Source organism: Heloderma suspectum, chromosome 5 (assembly GCF_057233095.1).
Source record: "Heloderma suspectum isolate Gila_16-S chromosome 5, 16-S_ref, whole genome shotgun sequence".
Lineage (NCBI taxonomy): Eukaryota > Metazoa > Chordata > Lepidosauria > Squamata > Helodermatidae > Heloderma > Heloderma suspectum.
Genome location: NC_139462.1, coordinates 140476305 through 140503152, shown reverse-complemented (window position 1 = coordinate 140503152; position 26848 = coordinate 140476305). Strand labels below are relative to the sequence as shown.

The 26848-nt window shown below is 42.3% G+C and overlaps 1 protein-coding gene across 1 annotated transcript in view; it reads right to left on the bottom strand.

The window, feature by feature from the left end:
• The window catches only part of INVS (inversin), a 140408-nt gene that overhangs the window by 108423 nt on the left and 5137 nt on the right, over positions 1–26848 (bottom strand). Inside the window, exons 2-3 of the mRNA XM_084857631.1 lie at positions 23488–23622; positions 19021–19187 (exon numbers count right to left, since the gene is read on the bottom strand). Coding sequence (XP_084713757.1) covers positions 19021–19187; positions 23488–23593 — 273 coding nt within the window. The 5' untranslated portion in view covers positions 23594–23622. The remainder of the gene's footprint in view (positions 1–19020; positions 19188–23487; positions 23623–26848) is intronic.

Below are 26848 nucleotides of genomic sequence, written 5' to 3'. Positions count from 1 at the left end.
ATTTACAGCTGAAATGGACTTGGTAGCTGTAAATTAAATAAAGGATGGATATTGAGAAAAAACGCCTTAATACCATTTAAATTGAAGAAGTTAAAGCTCATTAACAAATCTAATCCTGTGAGCTATCAAGTTAAACACTCTAATCATAAACCTATTTAGTCATTTTTCTCAGCAGACTATTTCTTTATTAAGTTTGCACTGATTGGACTCCATGAAAACCACAATAAATCTTTCTTCAAGGAGTACCAAATGAGCAAAACCAAACTTTAACTACCAAAACAATGCAACAGTGAATTCTGTATGTGCTTCATATTAACACGTCAGTTAATAAGTTAATTCCTGTTAAGGGTTTGCGTTATCGGGGCTGGCTGTCTGCAAACTATTATTTTACGAAAATATTTTATTTATTGTTTTTCATAGGACATTTCTCTCCTTTAATGGCTATTTACTATGTTATAAGTTGGAATCTTTCACATTTATAACCCCCATCTGAGCAGTTAAAATTGCTTTTACTCGAGACATAAATAACCAGCCAGAACTGGCTTATGTTGTCAGCAGATTTTTCTACAAAAAGAGCATCATTTAAACTTACACAGGTTCATTAGCTACATAGATGTATATAATTAAAACAAAAAAAGAGGTCAGAGCATACATTAGCCTATTTTATTTTCTTCATCTATTATATTTTCAAAAGCTTCCGTATGACTTCGCCCCCAAGCTGTGAAAGCCAACCATCCACCTCCTTTTCAGTATGAATAACACTGACATTTGACAGCTTCACATAGCTGACAGGGTTATACAACAGCCCACCCTCCCTATTCTCAATCCAATTAGACCTCTAATCCTCCAGATGAAAGGCCCAACTACTCACGTTCCTCATGACAACGACAGCTATTGATTATTTGTCACTGCAGCTAACACCTTCTCTGTGGAGGCCACTCTGACAGAAGCAAACCTCCCAAATTAGACAGCACTTTATCTGCCCTGGAGGCCAAATGGCACAACAAGTAAAGGCTAATAAATGGTATAAAAATGAACAAATCATAACATTATGACAGCTTGATCGTTGCCAGCAGTTTCACAGCTCTAGCTTGACGCTCTGTTAGACCTGCTCCTTCTCTTCTGTCTTCCAATTGTGCTCCAACTTTGACTGAATTAAAGGCCAGAACAATTAAGGCATTTGACCAGCAAGGGTAAGCTGGGATGGAAGTATTGCCAAGGGACACGGATGTCAATAGCAGACTACCCATTTGTCAATACAAACATTCTAGACATGCAAATGCTGATGTCTCGGTTCTCCACTAGGTTGCACTGATGCCCTTCATAAACAGCTTAAATAGGAACTGATGAAATTAACTTCCCAGACTAGTGATTTTCTCTAAAGAGCAGGATTTTAAAAAATAAAATGGGGTTTTCATTAAGGACAATGTAGAACACATTATAACAGAAATACTGATAGCACATTATAGCTGCAGTGTAAAATCGATGTCAAAACTTGTCCTTTAAATCCAGAGAAAAGGGACTTGCATATTTACAGCAATATGATGTGAAACCTGCAATAATGAATGCCAAAGAAAGCTTGGCTATTCCAGGATATTATGATAGTGTTCCTAGTTTCTTTTTCAAACACTTTGCTTAAGGAATTGCACATTTAAATGGTTTGAATTGTGTTCTTTCCTTGTAGATGCTTATATTTACAATGCCTGGAATTCAAAGAGCAACTTTTGGCACATTCAAGGGCTTGGGCATATCTAGAGGGATTTCTGGCTGTTTTCCCCCCTTTAAACATCAGACCCCTATGCCCTATCACAAACTACTTCTGAAAATCCCTTCTGTTTCAGCAACTCTTTGGCACTACTTGACTTCAGTCAACACTGAAGGCTCTTAATCTCCTGCAATACTCTCCCCCCACCAACATTTTAAGTGGGATCCTCCTGCCTCTGTAGCCCCAGAATCCAGACTTGATTCCAAACTTATTTAAGAAAAAATGTGTTGGGTACTGCACAAAACAAAACAAAACCCTAGCACATTTCCCACCAATGGGACGAACAGTCTATATTAAACACATAAGGTGGAAGAAACTGATAAATAAGTAGGGGAGTTCAGGTTGCTGTGAAGGTACAGGAAAGGCAAGACTAGGCTGGTTCAAGACGGAAATTTCTGACAAAGTAATTTTTGAAGAAAAGAAGAAAGAAATATCTTGACTAGAGAAAGGTTGAGTCTTTTCAAGGCATGGAAGAAAGGACTAAGGATGGAGACAGACATAACATTTTTAGACAGTTCCGGAAGTACCCACACTGCAATCAAGCCAAATGTATCTATTTCTCTCAGGGTCAAGTTCTGGAGGGAAAAACAAACTTTGACATGGAAGCTGGATGAGCATGGGCTCCTCTGTCTATGAGTCCCACTAAGAAATTCTCACTAAGAAACCTCACTCTACAAACCTGAGGACACATTTGCACTTTTAAAAGGTTCCCTTCTAAAAAATAAGGCGATAAATGAATTGATGCATCTGTATGGTGCCTATATTAGAACTGCCTCCCACAACAGTCTCTCACAGCTATTTTGAAGTAAAGAAAAAGGCTCCAGAGATCTGATCATGTATCACCCATGTCAATTATAGTTTGGCCCTGTTACTGCCAAATGTGTGACCTATTTGCCAGAGTAAACTTCAAGGAAACAAAGATAGCTTTGAAAAATATGAAAGCAACCTATTTTTACTGACAGAGATGGGTTAACACAGATGAGGGACTTTAAAATATTACAAATAAATGCTGAAAGAAACCAAAACAGAATGGGACTGTCGTGTCCCCTGCTTCCAGATCCCAGCATGCCCCATGGAGGAAGGCGGGAGCCCTTAGCAACCCCTCAGACTCTGACGGCCTTCCCTGTATCCTCTCCTTTTCTACAGTGATGGATGAGTACATGGCTGCACAATGAGCAATGGGCCCTTTAAGCTTCTTCAGGAGAAGGAGCTACTTGAAGGTGAGGCTCTGCCAGCCCTTAAGACAGAGATAGAGAACCTCTGGCCCTCCAGATGCTATTTGCTGAATTTTAACACTCATCAACCCCAGCCAGCATAGGCAATGGTCAGGGATGATGGGTTGTAGCTCAACAACATCTGGAGGTTCCCCATTCCTTTTTTAAGGCTTTATATTACTCCAGTTTTGTTGCTGAGACAATATATTTCTACAGCTCAGCTACCAGCAGGCACTAGGAGTTTTCCAGGGTCCTGACTGCTGCTAACTGAAACTTGCTATAACCATGTCAGTGTGAACTGATTTACCTTGACCTGACTTGTCATTCCTTAATTTAACTGAACCTGACTTATTGGACTGGACCTAACTTACCGTAGCTTGACCTATTCTGACCCTCCTTGTCGTAACCTGACTGACTTCATCCTTATTTGACCAGTTCTGACTTACTTCAACTTGAATATGCTTGACTCCATTTGCCTCTTCTCTTGCAGACCCGGAGCCCTGATGAAACAGGACAGGGTCAGGTCTCCAGGTTGAGGGTGGCAGAGAGAGAGAGAAATGGTTGAAACAGTCTTGTCTGCATGGGAGAGTTGTGAGCCTTTTTGTATGGCCTTGGGGAAGGGGTGGGCACTCATTGTCCCACCCCTTTTTCTATGCAGCATACAATTTGCCTGAGTTGCTAACAGGCTGTTTCACCTGCAAGACAGTCTCCCACACAGTCATTCTTTCTTGGCAGACGTTGTTAGCAAATTAATAGCTCTGGGCCTAGTTATATCCCACATGTCTCACCTCTTTATTTCCACTCTTTAACTTTATTTCTTTATTTCCACTCTTTCTGCAAATGTTTCCTACACACTTAAGTAGCAATCTTCTTATTTTGCATGAGATGCTTGCTGGGTGACAAAAGGTGCCTAGCATGGTGAAAACGCTGTGCAAGGTATCATTTCTGAGTTTATGAGCACCCTGAGTGAACTATTTGAAAACTATAACTGGTGCAGAATGCTGTTGCCAGAATGATTTCTGGTGTCTGCTTTTCTGACCTTATTACACCAATCTTGTTTAAATTTCACTGGCTTCCAGTTAGTTTCCAGGGACAATTCAAGATGTTGGTTATTATGTATAATGCCTTCAGTGTCTTGCGAACAGGATATTTGAAGAACTACCTCCTCCAACATGAACCTGCCCATCAGTCTTCAGAGGTCCTACTCTGCATTCCACCACAATTCAGAGGTGTAAATGGTGGGGTCACAGGACAGGTCTCCCATGGGAGGGAAGCCCACAGACTGGCCACTCCTGTGTTGTCTTTTAGGCAGGTGGCAAAGATGTTTTCACACTGCCAGACTTTTAGCGTGTTTTAATCTTGCTAGCTATGGTTTTTGTTTTAAATATTTTACTCTGGCTTTTAAGCTCTTTTAAGTATATCGATGTTTTACCAGGGTGGGGGGGAGGTTATTAGGGCCAAAAGACAGCACTACAATGTTTTAATTAAAGAAATAAATGATGGTGTATGTTCACAAACAGGGGCCGCGGTGGCTTAGTGGTTAAGACGCTGAACTGCAGACTGGAAGGTATTTGTATGTTCATTTGTATGTTCACAAATAACTCACAAAGTCAGAAGTTATGCCTTGTATGGTATTTTGTAGTGTTTCAGGTGCCTCTCCTTAGCCAGCAGGCACCTCATGCAAAATGAGAGAATGATCAAGGGGCCTCTAGAACTTTCTCTCCTTGTTTGGGTACTGGGAGGGAACCTAAGAGTAGCACTGACTATGCAAAAGGTAGTGCCACTATCAGGCCTCCCTTCCAGCTGTCTGGAAATCCTTTCAGTGCTTCTTCAGCTTGAGCAGTTGGCTCTGCCAAGCCAATTTGCACAGGATGGGAGAGCAGTACCATTATGGCCAGGGGAGTCTGATCCTTGTGCAGCTTGGCCAGGGCCTATCTGCCCCCAAGGCTGAATAGGTTGACCACCCCTGCTTTAAATTACCCCTTCCTCAGCTTTGAGCACCCTACCATGCTCACAGTTGTAGTAACTAGACAGGCATAGTTTAAGCCAAAAAAATTCATATTTTAAAAACAAGCTCCTATTCTTTAAATGGAAGTAATCATGTCACAAATTATAAGCCTGTGTTGTTGTTGTTTTTAAAAACTTAAGTGAGGCAACCCAGTGCTCCAGATAGGATGGTGTACCCACTACCCCCGCACTGCAACCCCATTGCTTCTGGAAATGTGCAACTTCTATTTCAGACATAACAGAAAGCCCAGAGAGAGGAAGTACAAAGCACCTGGTACCCCTACTTCTCTCACATCACATTCATATCTGAAGACATTTTTTCATATATTGGATAAACCATTACTGTAATCTGAGCTGAGAATATTTAGAAAGGTAGTCCAGCACAGGAATGAAAAGAGACTCAATGCTCACAGAGAATGTGAGAATGCGTTGCAGAACACTGTATTGCATACAGGTTAATCCAACCTTAACTGGTCCTAACTAAAAATTGACCAGTTCCAATCAGCCCTGGAGCTGGTGGGCCTGAGATCACAGACTTGTAAGTAAAATAGGGGAGCTGTCCAGCTAGGACAAAATACTAGCACTAGAGACAGGGACTAGGGCACAACTGCTGAAACAAGAGGGGAGCTGCCCACAAGGTAGCTAGGGCATTTAAAAACAGAACCTCTGCCTTGTCTGGATTGAGCTTCAGTTTCTTGGCCCTCACCCAGTCCATTACCATGGCCAGACAATGATTAAGCATTTCCACTACTTTCCCTGTATCAGATATGGGGGGCGGGGGAGGGAGAGAGAGAGGGCACTGTGTGTCATCAGCACACTGCTGAGATTGCATTCTAAATTTTTGTGTCACCTGAATCAGCAGTTTCATGTAGATGTTGAATAGCATGAGGGATAAGATAGAATCTTGTGGGACCTCAATACATAAATGCCAAGGGCTCAAGGAGACATTCCCCAGCACCACCTTCAGAAAGTGGTTGTCCAAATAAGAATGAAACCACTGCAGTACCATCCCATCCACTCCCAATTCAGTCAGCCTCTCCAGAGCAAGTTCAGTCCCAAAAAATTCAGGTCTGATTGAAATGGATCCAGAAAATCGGTTGTATCCAAGACAGCCTGGATATGGCTAGCCACTGAAGGACTTTGTCCAGGAAAGAGACATTGGCCACTAGTCTATAGCTGTTCAGATCCCCTGGGTTTCTCAGAAGTAGCTGCAGTACCCCCTTCTTTACAGAGGCTGGGACTATTCTCTCTCTTATAGAGGAATGTATAACTTCCAGGAACCAGACAGTCATCAGCTCCCTACTGGTTATAATCAGTCATAAGGGGTAAGGCTCGAGCAAACAGGTGGTTGGCCATATCTGACCAAGCATCTTTCCCACATCCTTGGGCCTTAAAAACTGAATTTCATCCAACAATATCTAACCAGACAGTGCCTTGGACCATTCTGCAGATTGAACAGCAGAAACTGAGGCGTCTAAGTCATGTTGAATACGAGCTATTTTGTCCTCAAAACATTTAGCAAGTATGTCACAGCAAGCTACTGAGGATTCTATCAGATCTCTTATTGGGCAAGAATCTAAAAGGCCCTGAAGCATTTGGAAAATCTCCACTGGATAACACTGATAGGACGCAACAGTGGAAAAGAAATCGGATCTTGTTGTCAGAACAGAACTTGGGGAAGCGAGGACTTTCGAGTGTTCTGCCTTCTAATGGTGCCCTCTGTTCATGATTCACTGCTGTCTTTGCTCTTGGACTCCAAGGGGTGACTGTGGCATGTGGAGAGCCCAAGGAAGAGGTATATGTCCAACCTTCTGGATTCAGTGGGCTGGTTCACATGATCAAACAGCCCACTGTGGCTTATTTAAGCCACGGTGGGCTGCAGTGTGTGGGTGGCCACTTTGAATATTTAAGCTGCAACTGCAGCTTGATGTGCTGGCTGAACCTGGTGGGGGTGGACTGTGCAGTTGTGGCTTGATTATTCAAAAGCTGCCAGGCACGCGATGCAACCCATCGTAGTTTATTTAAGGCGCGGTGATAATGTGAACCAGGCCAGTGGGATCTAAGGCTATGTTATCTATAGTGGCTGTCCCAGAGTACTCTCAGAGGAAGCCATCACTTCCTGCTCCTAGCATGTACTGGGATCTGGGTGGGACTCCCTATCTCTTCTGAGGAGGTCCCATACAATGGAGAGCCAGTGTGGTGTATAGAGAGCCAGTGTGGTGTAGTGGCAAGAGTGTTGGACTGGGAGCTGGGAGATCCGGGTTCTAGTCCCCACTCGGCCATGGAAGCTCACTGGGTGACTTTGGGCCAGTCACACACTCTCAGCCCAACCTACCTCACAGGGTTGTTGTTGTGAGGATAAAATGGAGAGGAGGAGGATAATGTAAGCCGCCTTGGGTTCCTTGCAAGAGGAAAAAAGGCGGGGTATAAATGCAATAATAAATAATAATAATAAATAAATAAATTCAGGCCATAGAAGTTAGCAGCGCTGATGCTACTGCTGCTTAGTGGACTGATTTAAAAGTGTGATATTATGACAGTTATTTAGATTTAAGAAAATATTGCACACCAGTTTCAGTCCCCTTCTCAGTATTTTAAAAAAGATGATTCTATATTTAAACCATCATTTACATGCGCGCACACACAAAATTATATCCAGATTTTCATGTAGAATACTAGATTTCAGCTCACCATGTATAAAATAATTAAACCTTCAAATAAGATTATAGGGGAACATAATTAACACTTCAGAGATTTAGAGATGCTCCTGGATATTCCAGCAACAACAGAAAAACATAGGCAATATAGCTCTGGCTTTCATTCTATGAAATTTACACATTTCTCCAAAGTTGAAATACAATTACAATGTAAAACAAAACAAATACTCCAAGTCTTAGGTAAGCAGCAGTAGTTTCATTAGAATGTAGTAGTGTGATCACACAACATTGACACTGTCTACAGGAGTGTGTAGATTATAACTACTTTAGTAAATTATAACTACTTCAGTAAAGCTCCTGAAAAAGGAGTTATGCTGTTCTTGTCATATGGATACCTCCAGGATGGCAACAGGGGCTATATAGGACTTTCCTGGACAGCTGAATGGCTCCTTCAGCTGGTGCAGCCCATCTCTTGACAGTGATGGGTTTCTGGGCACACCACATTAGTGGTATGGAAGTGGGAGGGACACATTTAAGTTAAGTTCCACATTTCAGAACTTGAGGATAACCACGCTAAGGGTGAGATCTGGTCCCATTTCCCCACCCTGTCTGTGGGTAATTTGTGCACGTTGATAGATGTCAAATTGAGAAAAGGGGATCAGATCACACCCTTAGCAACCTGATCCTGATGGTTTGAAGTGTGGAACTTAACCTTGAGGTCCCCCCTTCCATTCCACCCTTCACAGTCTTTCTCTCAAGTGGTTTTAAGGGTGATCTAGGGTCCACCCCATTTTCAGAGCTCCCATAGACGTGGGGAGGAATAAAATGGAAGGGGGGGCTTCCAATGGTAAATCCCACACTTTAAAACGTAAGGATAACTTGCTAAGGGGCCAATCTGGTCCCCTTTCCTCCCTGACCTGTCAGCTGTCAAAGGCTGTCAAACTAGCCAATAAGCAGCCCTGCCTTGTCAATTACTTTGTATGTTTCTTAGTACACTTTGTTCCCTTTGACAGATGAAACATACAAGACAATAGACAAGGCAAGGCTCTATATAGTTTGGACTGCTGCAACTGTGACCTCCACAACTGCGACATCCCCCCGCCCCAATACAAACACATTTGCACACATCCCGGGGCTGAAAAAGTAATACAAATAATAATTGTCCACCACAAATGTTGTGGCACAAAATATTTTTTGTGCAAATGTTGGGGCACAAAGTATTTTTTAAAGGGTTGCTGAAGCCCCTCCAAAGTGCTGCTTGGGCACTAGTGGTGGCGCTGTCACTGTGGCATGGGCAAGATTGCTTGGCAGGAGTGGCAGAGGTTTCTACCGCTTTTTGCCAAGTGGCTCACTTGCCAATGCCTACAACCCATGATGGTGTCAGGGTGGAAACTGAGCCCATAGAACCCCAGAGCAGTTCTGATTCTGAGGAGGAACAGCTATCCATGGGAGAGGAGCCCGCTCATCCCTCACAGGCACAGCAGCTGGCAGAGATTCCTCCCACCAGCATTCCTAGCTTAGATAGCAGTCCTGGGAGTGACAGAGTGCGGGAAGCAGACTTGATGGACGCGCGACGCCAACGCAGAGAGTGGTGCCAAATGGAGGGCGCAGAAAAAAGGCGTTGTGCCCGGTTGGCGCGCAAACAACGGCTGCGCCCAAAGGATCCAAGGGAGAAGGGGAGGGACTCTCCCTAGTCCTTAAGTTCAGGGGTCTGCCAGTCATTCCCTTTCAAACGGGGACCAACTGTTCCAGCTTAGGGCATAGGTACTCTGCTGCTCATATCTAGTTGCTAAGAGTAGAGTTGTTAAGTTGTAAAAGAGGAATAAAGCTTTGAAAAAAATCCATTTGTCTGTGTCTGGACTTGGCTACTGGATTAGACTGAGAGAGGCCTCCAAGGAGCCCTTGATAGTCATGTCCTGTGGACCCAAGGGAAAGAGGGAGGAACTCTCCCTAGCCCATAAGTTCAGGGTCTGCAAGTGATTCTCCTTCAAACAGGAACCAACTGCCTAACCCAGAGCATAGGCTACTCTGCTGTTCATTGCTTAGTCGCTGGTGATTAGCATCTGAAAAAGTCATTAAGTTATAAAAGGATTAAAGCCTTAAAAAGAATCCTTTTGTCTGTCTTGAGTTGGCTATTGGAGTAGACTGAAAGAGGCCACTAGGGTGCTCCTGACAGATGGGTTGGCACTGCTGGGTTCAGATGAGACACCAATCCCTTGCAGGTATGACAACCCATAAGACATGCACAAGCCACTCTGCAGAAATCGGTCTGGGTTCGCACGACACGACAAGCCATCATGGCTTATCACTCATGATGGGTTGTTGTGTCATGCAAAACCAGCCATTGGCAACAAGAGTTAGCATCAGTTAATAAAATTCTAAGGGAAAAGTTACCTCTTGATGCTAAGATGTTTTTATTAACACACTTTAAAGGGCTGAAAAATAAGAATAAGGAAACATTCCTTCATCACGTGGTTGTCACCCTAGAGTAGTATATGCAAAGCCTTGGAAATCTAATCAAATCCCAAGAATCAGAGAGTGGTACATTAAGCCATGGATGGGATTTTGCAGTTCTAAATAAATTAACTTGTATTATTAGAGTTAGCCAAGGAGGGAGGTCTTGTGCTAAGTCTGAACAACAGCGGAATGGTTTAAACAATTCTGGAACAGTCAACAAATTATAATGATTTGCAAACCATTTTAACTGATAAAAGAAACGGGAAATGTTGGTATAAGTTGGTTGTTTAGTATATTGTTGTTTTTCCTTTGGAAAATTTAATTTTTAAAACCAAATGACAATTTTTTTAAAAAATCTGTCATTTGGTAATATTCTGAGTATATATGTACATAAATTAAGGTAGTTGGACTAAATGTCCAAATTAAATGCATTTCATATACGGTGAATGTTTTCAATCACACTTTAAAATACAAAAAAACTATCGGTTTGATTGAAAAAGCAGAAAGCAGATCTAATCTGCCTACAAGCACATATAATACAATAGCACAGTCAATATATAAATAAATTAGGTAAAGGGCAATTATACTGATGCACTTGTAACAAAACAAAGAAGTAGCAATTATAATGGACAAAACTATGTGGGAATGTAAGGAACACATGGTAGATAATAAGGTCAAGTTTGTGTTGGTTAAAGGATGTCTTAATTCTAAGATATCCATTAAGAACTTGATTTATGCTCCAAGCAAAGAACTCTCAAATGTCTACATAAAACTGGTAAATGAAGTGCATACATTTAGAGGGAAAACTGATTCTAGCAGGTGAGTTCAACACGATTACTCAACTTGTAAATAACAGGCCCACCATAAGAAATACTACAAATATCATTCAGAAACAAACTTTCCCCCCCCAAGGTTGGGAAGTTGGTGGATATTTGGCATCGCTTGAACCCCGAGGAAAGAAACCACAGATACTGAACAATCACTGCTTAAACTGAAACCAAAAACATTTCAGATCATGCTCTAATCTTTATTGAATGGGCAAACTGGAACTTCTATCAGGGAAAGGATATGAAGAAACATTCCATCCAACTCCCCTTGTGTTAATAGGGTACACGCATAATCCATGTAACTGTGGGTACTGGAAACAAGGGAGGTTCCATTTTTTAGTTGCTGAGAACAGTGTTTGTGCATGTTTTGGTCAAAAGTGATAGACCCAAGCTGCCTGGAACCTGGAGAAATGACTAGCAAAGATGTTCTGTAGTTGGCTAGGCTTTTTCAAATACAAAGTTCCTTAAATACAAAGTTATTTTCTGTCATCTCAGTGTTTGTAAGCCAGTGACAACCAAGATTAGATTTTACCCACCTGAACTCAAGAGAAATAACAATGGCTCAGACAAGAAGGAAGTCAGTGAAGGATGCTAGTTAGATAACAGTAATTTAAAGAAACAAGAAAGTGTTCATTATAAAGCTCATAATAGTAAATATTATAACTAAGGCAGAGATACGAATTTCAAAGCGACGAAAATAAATATTATTCCTAGGTCATGACTTTGACTTCTGGAAATTTAAACAGTCCAGTCTTTAAGAGGCTGTTTGCATGACACATTAGCCCACCATGGGTTACTTAACCGCCTCATGTGACTGCCATGTTCAATATGCAATCCCTGCTTAGGGCTTGTCATGTCATGTGAATCTGGTGAACTATTTTAGAGTTGTGTGAGAGTTCTTTAATGCTCACCAGGTTCACGTGACATGTCAACTTCCAAGTGGGTTGCACATGCAACCTGACACCTATGGGAACTGTGGCTCGTCATTGGTAAAATAACCCACAACGAGCCATGGCATGTCATCCAAACCCAGTCACTGAGTGCTGATCAGAGACCCTTTTAAAGTTAGACATTTCCTGCAAGCTCATGAGGGAAAGTCATATAAACATAGAGGAGATTCAGATAGCAGGTAGGTTCTTTCACCAGAACAGCACTGGTAAGCATCAAGGAAAACTCCACTCCTTGCTTTTTTAAACTTTCTAAGCTCACTGTCTTTTTTGTATGTTTTGTTCTGTCTCTTGGGAAATTGTGTTGGGGGGGGGGCTGCTTTGGGAATTTACTAAGTTTTGTGAATGTATGCTATGCTTCTGATGCTATGTATTTTTATATACTCATTTTAGTATCATGCCCACATTCTTTAACTGGGAAACTATTGCACAAAAGCTAACATGCAGTTGAAGTGGGCATTTGCCGACTGTCTGGCATTTGCTGATAGACAAACAGATAGGTGAGGGGATCAGGGCGGTGGTGAACGCCTCCCTTGAGGAGGGAGTGATGCCATCAGCCCTCAAGGAGGCAGTGATAAGACCGCTCTTAAAGAAGCCCTCCTTGGATCCTCAAGTTCTGAACAACTTTCGCCCAGTCTCAAAACTGCCATTTTTGGGCAAGGTGATTGAGCGGGTGGTGGCGATGCAGTTGAAGGCACACTTGGAAGAAACTGATTATCTAGGCCCATTTCAGTCGGGCTTCAGGCTTGGGCATGGGACAGAAACGGCCTTGGTCGCCTTAGTAGATGATATGAGGAGGGTTCTGGGTAGGGGTGAATGCTCCTTCCTTGTTCTCCTCGACCTCTTAGCGGCTTTTGATACCATTGACCACGGTATCCTCCTGGACCGCCTGGAGGGGTTGGGCATTGGAGACACCGTATTGCGGTTGTTCTGGTCCTTCCTCTCTTGCAGGTACCAGAGGGTAGCACTGGGAGAGGAGGTTTCGGACCTGTGGCCACTCACTTGTGGGGTGCCACAGGGTTCCATCCTCTCCCCGATGCTATTTAATATCTATGTGAAGCCGCTGGGGGCTATCAACAGGAGGTTTGGGGTGCGGTGTCATCAATATGCGGATGACACGCAGCTCTACCTCTCGTTCAAATCTTCACCAAGGTTGGCCGTAGAATCCCTGTCCAAATGTCTGGAGACGGTGAGTGGCTGGATGGGGAGGAGTAAGCTGAAGCTGAACCCTGACAAGACCGAGGTACTTTTGGTGGGAGACAAGAGGAGGCTAGGGGATGTTGACCTGGTGTTGAATGGGGTACGGCTACCCTTGAAAGACCAGGTCCGCAGCCTGGGGGTCATTTTGGACTCCCAGCTGTCCATGGAGGCTCAGGTGTCAGCTGTGAGCTGGACAGCGCTGTATCAACTCCATCTGATACGGCGGCTACACGCCTTCTTTCCCAACCATCTTCTCCCATCGGTAGTACATGCCCTGGTCTCCTCTCGTTTAGACTACTGTAATGCGCTCTACATGGGGTTACCCTTGAAGACCGTTCGGAAGCTGCAGCTGGTACAGAACACGGCGGCTTGCCTGATTAAAGGCAGCCGCCGGTGAGTTCACATCACTCCAGTGCTGAAGGAGTTGCACTGGTTACCAGTTGTTTTCCGGGCCAAATTCAAGGTGTTGGTTTTGACCTTTAAAATCCTATATGGTTCTGGCCCAGCTTATCTTAAGGAGCGCCTCCAGCAGCACCAAAGAGGCCGCTTAACAAGATCAGCCTCGAATGGCCTTCTCTCTGTCCTATAAGCCAGGACTGCCTGACTGGTGGGGACGAGGGAGAGGGCCTTTTCTGTGGTGGCCCCCACTCTGTGGAACTCCCTCCCTAGGGATCTCCGCCATGCCCCCTCTTTAATGAGCTTCTGTCATGCATCAAAAACGTGGTTGTTCAGGCAGGCATTTGGGGTGGGTTAGGGTATTTTAGAAAATGTTTTTATTGTAGAATTTTATTGTTTTAAACTGTTTTATTGTACGCTGTACATCGCCCAGAGTGGCTGGGTGACCAGCCAGATGGGCGATTAATAAATTTAATAAATAATAATAATAATAATAAATAATAAATAGACTGGATAATGTCTTTTTGGAAATACTTTGTAAGTAAGGAAAATATTTGTATACTTTATTTACCAAAAAGTATTCTTCCTGAAGTGTCATTAATTCGGACAGATCTGTAGCAGAGTACAAGCATGACATATTTCTCAGTATACTTTTACTCTCATTCAGATTCTACACATTGCCCTCCCAAAGCTTCATCCCTTGCATCTCAGTTTTATCAGATCCACACAGCTCACAGTAGAAACTCCGGGACTTTGCTGTAAGTTACCTTTGACCAGCAGGATAATTCCCAGCCTCTGAAAGCACTGAAGTGTACTACACTACGAAGTGTACTACTTCACTGTACTACAAGCGAAGCTTAAATTCCAAGGACACCATTTTTGTGAGTGTAAATATTTTATATAATATGTTTCCATGCCTAATGAAGGAACATTTTTTTTGGTAACGCAATCTTTTCAAAATTGAAACTGGCAAATTTAAACCACGTTGAAAAAAAAATCTAGGTAAACATTAAACAGAAGTTTTTGACTTTTCTAAGGAATTATCCATGGACTTTGGGTCCATTCTGGAGCCATTCTACAAATGACCTTATTCTTGGAGCATTTACAATAGGGCAACTTCCACTGGCACAATGGGACTTCCCCTTCCTCTGCTCCCTCCTTTACCCCTGTCCCCCCAAATCTGTTCCAGGTAGGTCCTCCAACCCTCTGGGGAAAATTTCGCAGCTGTGGGGGGCTGCAAGGTTGAAGTGGAATCTGCTATGCTAGCTGTGTCCATTCTGTTGGTGGACAGACAACCTCAGATTTTACCCATAGTTTTGAATTACATTTTTTATTTGCCTTCAGTGATGCGAATGTGCACCCATGCCTTAAAAATAAACAGTGATTATTTTTAGCATTATGTACACTTTTAGTAAGTAGTAGATTCCTTTGTCATTCTGGATAAAATTTACTTAAAACACAGGGATGTGCAAATAAGCAAAGCTAAAGCTCACCAAAGTTCTCCAAATTCTACCTCGAAGCTTGTTCTGAATTTAGTCCACATCAGATCGCAAGCGTGTTTTTTTTGTTTTGCATAAAAATCTGAACATATTTTCATGTGTATTGTACGCATCAATGTACGCATCAATCATGTGCATCTTTGAAACACACACATTCTTCTTCCATTGATTAAAGTGTATTTCTGCGCATTTTTCATTCACATTTTTCAATGTATGCATGCTGTCAAAAAGCATTTTGGGGGGCTACAAATCGCACTGCAAGCTCAGAAATTTATGGACTTTGACCATGGATTGCATCCAAGTCTGTGCTCAGTCTGGAAGGTAAGAACTGGGTAACTCCTGATCAAAAATGCACTGAAACTAATTTCTCATACATCCCTACTTAAATGTAAGATCTCATTTCACTACTAGTGACATTGTTAGCTGAACATAACGATGAACCTGAATCCAAAGAGCAACTTTGGATGGGTGGTATCCAACTAGTGTCCCTCCACTGATGGAAGCATCTTAGAAGAGGGACAGAAAAAGGGATAGAAGAGGGATAGAAAGGGAACGAAGTATACTCCGGGTGAATGACTGGCTACGAAGGTGGTGCCGACGAGAGGGATCTGGATTCTGGGACCACGGCCTATACTTCCTGGAAGATGGGCTGCTGGCAAGGGACGGGTTGCACCTCACAAAGGATGGGAAGAATGTGTTTGGCCACAGCATGAAGAACTTCATCAGGAGGGCTTTAAACTGAATCCTATGGGGAAGGGAAATGTAATGTTGGGGGTAACAATGGACGTAGGCGCATGCAGTGCAACAGAGAGAACAGCTCTGATAGCGCCCAATAATAGTCTTCAGACACATGTAGGAAGAAAGCCAGACTATGAAGCACATGGTCTTCGATGTCTATATACTAATGCCCAGAGTATGGGGAACAAACAGAACGAACTTCAACTCTTAATACAGGAGGGAAATTATGACTTGATAGGTATAACTGAGACTTGGTGGGATGACTCTCATGACTGGAATACAGCAATTGAAGGATATAATTTGTTAAAAAGAACAGGAGGAACAGAAAGGGAGGTGGGGTTGCACTGTATGTGAAAAATACATATCTCTGCACAGAAATACAGGAGGATGAACTTGGTAGCCCCATCGATAGCATCTGGATCAAAATAAATGGAGCAAAGAATAAAAGGAACCTGGTGGTCGGAGTCTACTACCGGCCACCCAATCAAGGAAAAGACGAGGATGAAACTTTTGAAAAGCAAATAGCCAATATTTTAAGGAAGCATGATGTAGTAGTAATGGGGGACTTCAATTTCCCCAATATTTGTTGGGAGACAAATTCTGCAAAACATGGCCCCTCCAGGAAATTCCTGACTTGTGTGACGGATAACTTCCTCCTACAGAAAGTAGAGGAAGGAACTAGAGGATCGGCTATCCTTGACTTGATCCTAACCAACAGTGATGACTTATTGGATACAGTAGCAGTTACAGGAACTCTGGAGGAAAGCGACCATGTTGTACTTGAGTTCTTGGTTCTAAGGGAAGCAAAAGCTGAGTGTAGTGAAACGCGTACCCTGGATTTTAGGAAAGCTGATTTTAATAAACTCAGAACAATGATCAGTAAGGTCCCATGGCAAGCGACACTAACGAGAAAAGGAGTCCAAGATGGGTGGGAGCTTTTAAAAAAGGAAATTCTCAAGGCACAATTACAAACAATTCCAACAAGAAGAAAAGGTGGAAGACAACAGAAGAAGCCAATGTGGCTTCACAAAAAGCTTAGAGATGACCTGAAAACAAAAAAGGACACATATAGGAAGTGGAAAGAAGGCCAAGTAACAAAAGAAGAGTACAGGCAGGTAGCACAGAATTGCAGGGATGGTGTCAGGAAGGCTAAAGCTGAGAACGAGCTGAGGTTAGCGAGGGATAATAAAATCAACAAAAAGGCTTTCTTCAGCTACATGCATAGTAAAAGACAGAGGAAAGAAATGGTGGTTCAGCTATTAAATAAGGATGGCAAAACAATAACAGATGACAAAGAAAAGGCAGAGGTGCTCAATTCCTACTTTGACTCAGTCTTCTCCTGAGAGAGGGTCTATGACCCTCCTGGCAAAGGCGAAGTACAGGCTGAAGGGGCAGGATTGCAGCTTGAGATCGATAGGCATATGGTCAAGGAACACCTAATTACTTTGAATGAGTTCAAATCTCCAGGGCCAGATGAACTGCATCCTAGAGTCATAAAGGAACTGGCAGAAGAACTCTCAATGCCACTGTCTATTCTCTTTGAGAAATCATGGAGGACAGGGGAAGTGCCAGATGACTAGAGGAGGGCTAATTTTGTCCCTATCTTCAAAAAGGGTAAAAAGGAGGAACCTGGGAACTACAGACCAGCCAGTCTGAAATCAATCCCTGAAAAATTCTGGAGCAGTTAAAGCAATCCATCTGGAAGCACCTTGACAACAATGCCGTGATCACTTGAAGCCAACATGGATTTATCAAAAACAAGTCCTGCCAGATGAATCTGATCTCATTTTTTGATCAAGTAACCTCCCTTGTAGACCGTGGGAATGCCGTAGACATCATATACCTCGACTTCAGCAAAGCTTTCGACAAAGTGCCCCATGATATCCTGATGAGCAAACTAGCTCAAAGTGGGCTAGATGAAACAACGATCCGGTGGATCCACAGTTGGCTACAGAATCGGACTCAAAGAGTGCTTATCAATGGGACCTTCTCAAACTGGGGAGAGGTAATGAGCGGGGTACCACAGGGCTCGGTCCTGGGCCCAGTGCTCTTCAACATTTTTATTAATGACTTGGAGGAGGAGGTGCAGGGAATGCTGATCAAATTTGCAGATGACACAAAATTGGGAGGGATAGCTAATACTTTGGAAGACAGAAACAAAATTCAAAGTGATCTGGATAGACTGGAGCGCTGGGCAGAAAACAACAGAATGACATTTAATAGGGATCAATGCCAAGTTCTGCACCTAGGAAAAAGAAACCAAATGCAGTTACAAGATGGGGGATACATGGCTCAACAACACTACAAGTGAGAAGGATCTTGGAATTGTTGTCGAACACAAGCTGAATATGAGCCAACAATGTGATGTGGCTGCAAAAAAGGCAAATGCTCTTTTGGGCTGCATTAATAGAAGCATAGCTTCCAAATCCCGGGAAGTACTAGCTCCCCTCTACTCAGCACTGGTTAGGCCTCATCTGGAGTACTGTGTCCAGTTCTGGGCACCACACTTTAAGAAGGATGCAGACAAACTGGAGAGGGTTCAGAGGAGGGCAACAAAGATGATCAGGGGACTGGAAACAAAGCCCTATGAAGAGAGACTGAAAGAACTGGGCATGTTTAGCCTTGAGAAGGGAAGACTGAGGGGAGATATGATAGCTCTCTTCAAGTACTTGAAAGGTTGTCACAGAGAGGAAGGCCAGGATCTCTTCTTGATCATCCCAGAGTGCAGGACACGGAATAATGGGCTCAGGTTACAGGAAGCCAGATTCCAGCTGAACATCAGGAAAAACTTCCTGACTGTTAGAGCAATATGACAATGGAACCAATTACCTAGGGAGGTGGTGGGCTCTCCCACACTGGAAGCGTTCAAGACAAGGCTGGACAGCCATCTGTCAGGGATGCTCTGACTTGGATTCCTGCATTGAGCAGGGGGTTGGACTCGATGGCCTTGTAGGCCCCTTCCAACCCTACTATTCTATGATTCTATGATCTATCAGTGGAATGAGGAGGAGGGTGAGTTTTGGTGATTCTCTCTCCCCCTGCACCCCACCCCCCAAACCTGTTCCAGAGAGTTACCTTATCTATCCAAGCACTGGTGAAATATTATACTTTTAACTTTGAACAGCAGACTACCCTGGCAATATCCCAAACTGGTTTTCTTAAATACTACCTAGTTCCAAAAGCGGCATGGTATGGGGGAAAGGAAGGATACTGTTTGACAAATGCATGTGAAATCCTCTTGGCACACAGAACTAGCTACACAGTTCTTTGAACTCTGGTCCATATATCCAACGTTTGAGCATCATTTAGTTACCTTTTGTGCAGCAAGATGGAGAGCTGTCCTCTGGCTATGATCAGCTTTATTAACATCTGTTCCTGTCTTCAACAAAGCCTCAGCACAGTCTAGCCTATCAGCCAACACGCAGTACATAAGTGGAGTTCTCCCAAACTGGTCTTCTTTGTCTTTCAGATCAGGATTGCCTATAACAACAGGAAAGTGAATAGTAATACTGGATTTATGGGAGCTTAATTACCTGTGGACATTTTCTGTGTAACTGAGAAAACAGCACACAAGCTCTTCATAAGAAGATTAAACAATTTCATCTCTTATATTGCTAGACTTGCCAGCAGATTAAAAAAGACAAACTGGAACCCCAATCTTGGATTATCCTGCGCAAAAATCAGCAACTACAGCTTTTCAGGGCATGAAGAATTAACATCTGCTTATGTCCACCCACTGAACTGCAGTTAAAGCAGGGGTGGGCCACATAGGGCCTGAAGGCTGCATGCAGCCCCTGTTGCCCCCCAGTGTGCCTCCCACCCCTATTTTTTTAAGGATGAAAATGTTGAAGTTTGCTGCCAAAATTGTGGGCTGTGGCAGGTCCAGGTGAGTGAGAATTGGCTCTTGGACTGCCTGACGCTGCCCACCCCTGTGTTGAAGTACAAGACTGAAGTTGATAACTGACATTGGCACATTTCAGTATTGCTGTAACATTAAAAACATAAACCAAGGAACTTTACACTAGGTATTTAAATTATGAAGGATAGGTGGAACCAATTAGAGCAAGTCTGAATATTCAGCAATATAAAGCTTTTTTAGAGACTCTACCTTCCTGAATATATTCTAAAAAATAACATGATCGTGAGAAGGCTAGAAGGAACCCTTTCCTCTGACATTTTAGTCCTTGAATGTGCTGGGAGATGCTGTTTTTTAAATCCCCCACCTGAAGCAGGCAGTTTAAAAAAAATCCTTACCAGTTGATTCTACTGAATGCATAAATTGGCCCTTACTTGGGTCCTAACTTTCCTCCTGTGAAGGGAACACAGTTCATGGGATTCCTCACCTTGTATTTCCCTCTGCAGCCCCTACAACCTCTGAAAATGCTGAGGGATATTGTGCAGGGGGCTGCAGTTGGGTTTGAGCACCCCCGCCCCATTTTGTATACAGCAGAGTAACTTAGGATCCAAGTCATTGTTTGTTTGTTTGTTTGTTTCAAAGTACCATATACACCACTCTTCCCCAACCTGGTGCCTTCCAGATGTGTTGGACTACAATTCCCATAATTCCAAGGCAGCATGGCCATTGTAAGTACTGTCTTCGCAGGGTTCAAATGTATGAAGTGATTCATGACCAATGTGGACAGGGTGCTTAAATGTGTAGCATAATGACTGTTATGGCTTTTCAATCACAGCTTAACCAAGAGTTCACTGGGTGATCTTAAGCAACTAATTGGGTAGGTTCACATGTCACATTAAACCACCCTGAAAATAAGCCACGGCAGGTATTTGATCTTAAACAACTAATTGGGTAGGTTCACATGTCACATTAAACCACCCTGAAAATAAGCCATGGCAGGTATTTGTTTGCAGAACAACCCATGACACACCCGACAGACAATTGGGGTTGCTGTGGCTTGTTCTCCTACTCCTTCCCGCTCAGTCCTCCTTCCCGGCTCTGGCATGTATCACAAGGGACTTTGTGGCTAAAAGCGTCTTGTCTCCTCATCCCCACTCCAATCACTACCCCTTTTCATTCCCCAGTTAAAAAAAAAGAAAATTGGTGCCTCAAAAATGCACGATTAGGGTCATAATTTCTTATTATTATTATTGTCAGTCTTTCACAAGGGAAGATATTAACTCCCCCACCTCTTCATAGATCCTTTTCGGACTTCCACCCCACCCCCAATGGGGCCCCATTCACTCCGTCTCACGCAACTGCCTTCTCGGGGACCGGGGGGATAAACCAACAGGGAACCACAATAACCGCAGCAGTAACTGCTCGGAAAAGGAGCAGTGAAAAGGAGTGAAAGTTAATATCTCCCCTTTCTGGAGTAGCTGGAGAATCAGGGAAGTGTTGAAAGGTGGAGGACACTGGGAAGGGTCAGTCCAACACCTAGAAGCATGAGAATCACATTGTCAAGGGGTAGATGTTGTCCTCCCCGTTTTTGGTGCACTTACTCCTCTCACCCCACCATTTTTGGCACTTCTGAATTACGCTACTGGGTCCCTCCTTTCTGTTATTATTTTTTCTCCTCCGGTCATTTGCAACTGTGCCCAAATTAGCTGATACGCAACCTTGTATTGTCAGTTTTCTTGTATGTTACCTACCCTACTTGACTGTTCCCTTTGACAGCTGAAGCATACAAGGAAATTGACCAGGCAAGACTACTCATATTGGAAAGCACTTAAGACCAACAAATAATAATAATAATAATAATAATAATAATAATAATAATGACCCCAATTGTGCAATTTTGAGGCACCTATTTATTTATTTATTTATTCATTCATTCATTCATTCATTTTAAAGCCAGTTAATGAGTCATGGTCCTTCCAAAGTTCCATTTTCGCATCAGTGGAAGGGCAGTCACTAGCAAGGTCACAAAAAGCAAGCAGCACAGGCTTCGTCAAACTTAGAGTAGCCCACTGAAATCAGTGGGACTTAATTTAAGACTTGAGTTAGTCATTACTATTGACTTCAGTGGGTCTACTCTAAGTATAACAAAATCTGGATCTAATCTAGAGAGTAATTGAAAGTTCTGGTCAAGCTGAAAATATTGTTAAGTTTTTATTTATTTACAGCTTTCTTCAAATACCAGTTAAATTTTCTTACATTTTTGAATATTGCCATTGCTTCCCTGCTTTGTGATGAGACTGTAACCATGATGTTCATGTGCTGCAGAGGATTATATAGTATTTAGTGGAAGAATGAAAAGTACGTATGTTCCAGATCTGGAAACCCCAATTGGTTGTGCCATACCATGAAGACATCTTTTACAAGGTCCTTAGTCTGGAGCTTAGAATAATTCTAAGGGCTGTCCACCAATTAATGCACATTAGTTGATTCATCATTTGCCTTTTAAATGATCATTCACATTTATTTAAATTATTACTCCAAACTCAACACAGATTCTTTTTTAATGACGTGGACAACGTCCATGAAATAAATATATTTGTTAGTCTTTAAGGTGTTACAAGATTCTTTGTTGTTTTAACATTTCTAATACTTTCCTTTTCATTCCCTATTACTGTAATATACCCAAGTGAAAATAGCCTTTAAAAAGGAACGTGTACCTTTAATTCAGTCCGCTGAATAAAAATTAAAATTAATCCCTATAAATGTAATGTACCAATTACACTGAATCAATTATTACTTTGTATAAAGTAATCCCAACTTGAACAATGGAGCCCTCCCTCCACTCTCCAAACAGGCTTCAGTTTGCACAGGATAGTCATATTCCAAGGCTTCCTCTTTTTTTTATCTGTGCCACCAATACAGAATGTTCTTTATGTTTCTACTTATTCTGTTTGCTTCCCAGTCACTATCATGGTGTGCCCATTATGTCCTACAGGCTCCTATTCCCATTCTATTGCAGAACATAACTTCTTTTGAAATACTTGTTTTCCAAGATGATTATCTAAGTTGGTAACTTCCTGAACTCTATTAAGATATGATTACTATATTACCATTGTACTATAGTGTAGCAGTTATCAACTGGCCAACAGGTGTACATGTGACAAACACACAAACCATCATCTAAGAAGCTTGGGGTTGTCACTTTTTGTCCCAAACACAGGTTCTGTTGCCTTCTATATAATAGGGAGAGTATCAACAGGTGTGATGGGAAAGCTGCAAAGGACCTTGGTATATGTTCACAAAATGGTTGTCAGGTTATATCATAGTCTGTGTCATGTCCTTCCTCCCAGCTAGCTACTGGTATATGTCAGGTTCTTGCACTTGGCCCTATTTGGTAATAGACAGTTTTTAAAGGGACTTCTGTAACAATGTGACTGCAGGATTTATTTTAGCTTTTTTAATCCCACCTAGTTTATGCAAATTGTGGGCAGTTTTAAAGTCAAAGGAGTCAAGTACAACTGATCAACCTCCCCATACACACAATCCATAATATATGAATCCTTGATTGCATATTGCCATAGTACAGACAAGCTAGTCTAATGGCAGAATTCATAGAAGATTAAATTTCTCTATAATATTACCACCTTTTCCATGGCAAAGGCTCTGTATCTTTAATAAAGGCATGACATGCCAGAATTCAATAGTCCAGCTTTTCCCTAAGTTGGAGATACAGTGATGGGAAAAGCTGTACATGACTTGTATTTTTTAAAAAATAATGTACCTAGGACAATACATAATAAAAGCTATCCTATGTTCACTATTATTACGTTTGTTTTCACGCATCAAAAGTTAAAGAAAGGCAGTTAGATATGAGAGCAAATATAAAAGCCAATGTTGGAAACCTATACAAAGGGAACATTTTACCTGCTATTTGCTTTAGAAGAGCACTCTTATGACCATTAACAGCAGCAGCATGAACCTGAGATGCTAGCGAGGAACGACTGAACAGCCAGGTCTCGGAAACATTCATACTCTTCTCTGAAAGTTCAAAGGTTAGCCCTACATAAAGATAAACACAATCATCATCATCACCACCACCACCACCACAATAGAACCTTTTCATAAAAAGAATGCAGCTTTATTTATGTGAAGTTCAGTGATGTGCTACCATCACAATACTTTCAGATTTTTACTACATATTTAAAGATTTTGTTTTAAATTTTGAAAGACAGATGCTTTTATACATATGCTTTACACAATAAGGAGTCCAGTTCAAGGCAGATGTCAACTGAAAATCTCTGCTGTTATTCCAATGCAAGTGGTCATCCAATTCCCCCTCCAGCCCTGCTTTATTTAGACATACTTGGAGATGATTTAAACTGCCATACTCAAGATTTAAGTCCAACAGCAGTCATTATGACATACATTCAATTTTGTTTGGATAAAGATATAAGAGGAAATGAAATGATTGATGTTTATGACAAACTCCAGATTTAAAAAGATGCTACTACATGGTGAAATACTACTGTGAGGAGACTGAAGCTCAGGGGGACAATTCTGTGGTCCGAGGCAGAAGATAAAATGATGAAAAGACGTAAAGTTTCTGTCAAATAAATGCATGATGGATCATAGATCAGCATTAAAAAAGATTCAACTTAGTACTCAGAAAGCAACAAAAAAGAGAAAAAGATAGAGGCTGAGAATGCTTATAGCTGAACAGAGAAAAAAGAAAAGAAATCTCATCAAGATAAAAGCTTTAATTCTGAGGAGGAAATAAGAAAGTTTAAGATACGTTTCAGCAGAGCACATGGTATAGAATAGGGTGGTTATTAGAAGCAGAGGAAGATAAAGTTCCTGTACCTTTAATTGTTGTTTAGAAGAACACTTCAGCAAGTGAAGCTTTGAATCTGATCACTCTAGCATAGAGTATTGGATTTGGTCCTGGGTTAAAATCCTTGCTCAGCCATTATGCTCACAGGTTGGCCCTGGGCAAGTTATTTTCTCTTAGACTAATCTACCTCACAGGGCTGTTGAGATGTGGGACACCCCATGTGCCACCCTGAGCTCCTTGAAATGAGAGCAGAATACAAATGTGATCATATTGTCTTGGGTCTTCACATTGTTTATCCAGTAAGAATGATTGTTTATTTTGATCTATGGTGCCCCCACTACCACCACCATGGTAACCATTTGTTTTCTTCTCAATTGTAACTAACTAAACACAAGACATCAGAAGTGCATCTCTTGCATTACTCTTATTTAGGCAGGTCTGTCCTATGGCTCAATAAAATCTTCCATAAAACTGGAGATGGGGAGAAGGAGTTTGCATCTGCCCCGTGACTTGCTTATATCTCCCAGTTTGGGGACCATTATGCTACAGTCATTCATCTGTTGCCTATCACTCTACTAATGGTTGCACAGGTTGGCAACAACTGTGTTGGATGCACTTGCCCCCTGCCTTAAGGCCCAGGGTTGCAGCTTGGGTATCCTCCTGAATCCAGCACTGCTCCTGAATATCCAGGAATACTTTTTATTGGCTTAGATTGGTATGCCACCTTCACCCTTTCCTAGACAAGAAGGACCCTGGACATTACTCACGTTCTAGTAACATCCACATTAGACTGCTGTAAGGCACTCTGCATGGGATTATCTTTAAAGAGCATTTCAGAAACTATAACTACAACTGGCTCAGAATACAGCTGCCAGTTTGTTAATGGGACAGGTTGCTTGGAGTATATCATTCAGATTTTGCAAGACCTCCACTGTCATCTAGTTTCCAAGCCCAACTCAAAAAATCTGGTTTTGACTGCTATAGTGTAATTCTAGGTATGTCTGCTCAGTTCAATGGCACTTACTGCCAGGTAAGTGCATATAGGATTGCAGCCTTAAAGTCTTAAATGTTCTGGAACCAGGATACTTTAAGGGCCAAGTCCTCCCATATAAGCCTACCCACATATTTCTGCCTTGGGTTTCCATGCTGTTTGAAATAGAATGAGTACAAAGGTAGGATCTTCTGGAAAGGTGGCATGGAGATTATGAAACTCCCTTCCTAAGGAGAGTCAGCTCATGTTCCCTCTGTTGGCATTTAGATGTTGTTAGACTGTGCTTTCTATGAGGGCTTTTGCAGCTAGCTAAACTAGAAATTTCAAATTTCAACCTTGTTGTTAGCAGTTTATACTGATTATGTTGGTTGATTGTTGAGTGTTGTGGATTTGTATTTTGCTTTTGATTGTATCTTTTTTATATTGTTCTATTATGCTTTTAAGTTATTGAAAACCAGCATGTTGATCCATTGTGATCAAAGGCAAATAAACAAATAAATTTTCTTAAAACAAGTGAACAAATGTAAATGTCAGTGTGACCTTCACTAGGCGCATGTTAAAAGAATTCAGTGTAACAGCCAAAATCTAAGAAAAATTAAAAGGGGGTACTTAAAAGTACCCCTTCATGGATCACTGCCTTGTTGTGGCGAAGGGGCTTGCGTAACTCAGTGAAGCCATAAGCTATGCCGTGCAGGGCCACCCAAGATGGACAGGTCATGGCGGAGAGTTCTGACAAAATGTGGTCCACTGGAGAAGGAAATGGCAACCCACTCCAGTATTCTTGCCAAGAAAACCCCATGGAACGTATCACAAGGCTAAAAGAGATGACGCCAGAAGATGAGCCCCTCAGGTCGGAAGGTGTCCAATATACTACTGGGGAAGAGCAGAGGGAATTTCCAAGTAGTGCCAGAAAGAGTGAAGCGGCTGGGCCAAAGCCGAAAGGACACTCAGCTGTGGATGTGTCTGGTGGTGAAAAGAAAGTCTGATGCTGTAAAGAACAATATTGTTTAGGAACCTGGAATGTAAGATGAGATGGCTAGATAGCATCACCAATGCAATGAATATGAACTTCAGCCCACTCCGGGAGAGAGCAGAGGACAGGAAGGCCTGGTGTGCTATGGTCCATGGGGTCACAAAGAGTCGGACATGACTTAATGACTGAACAACAACTTAAAAGTATTCAGGCCTGATTGCCTGGGGTGCATATCATCTAGTCCAAACTCTTGCCTAGGAGAGTTTGGAGGGGTGAAGATGGCCCCTATTGTCTAGATGAAGCATAAATAGGGAATTAAGAGCTGCAGTGGACAAAGGGCTGGGTGACTATTTGCCTCATCCAGGGATTGTGTATTCCTTGCTGCATTTTTACTGAGGGGATGGAGTCTACTTGTTGTAGGTCAGAAACAACATTTTGCTTAGAGATCTGCAGTGGTGTATGTAATCTACAGCAGGTGGGAGTAAGTGGC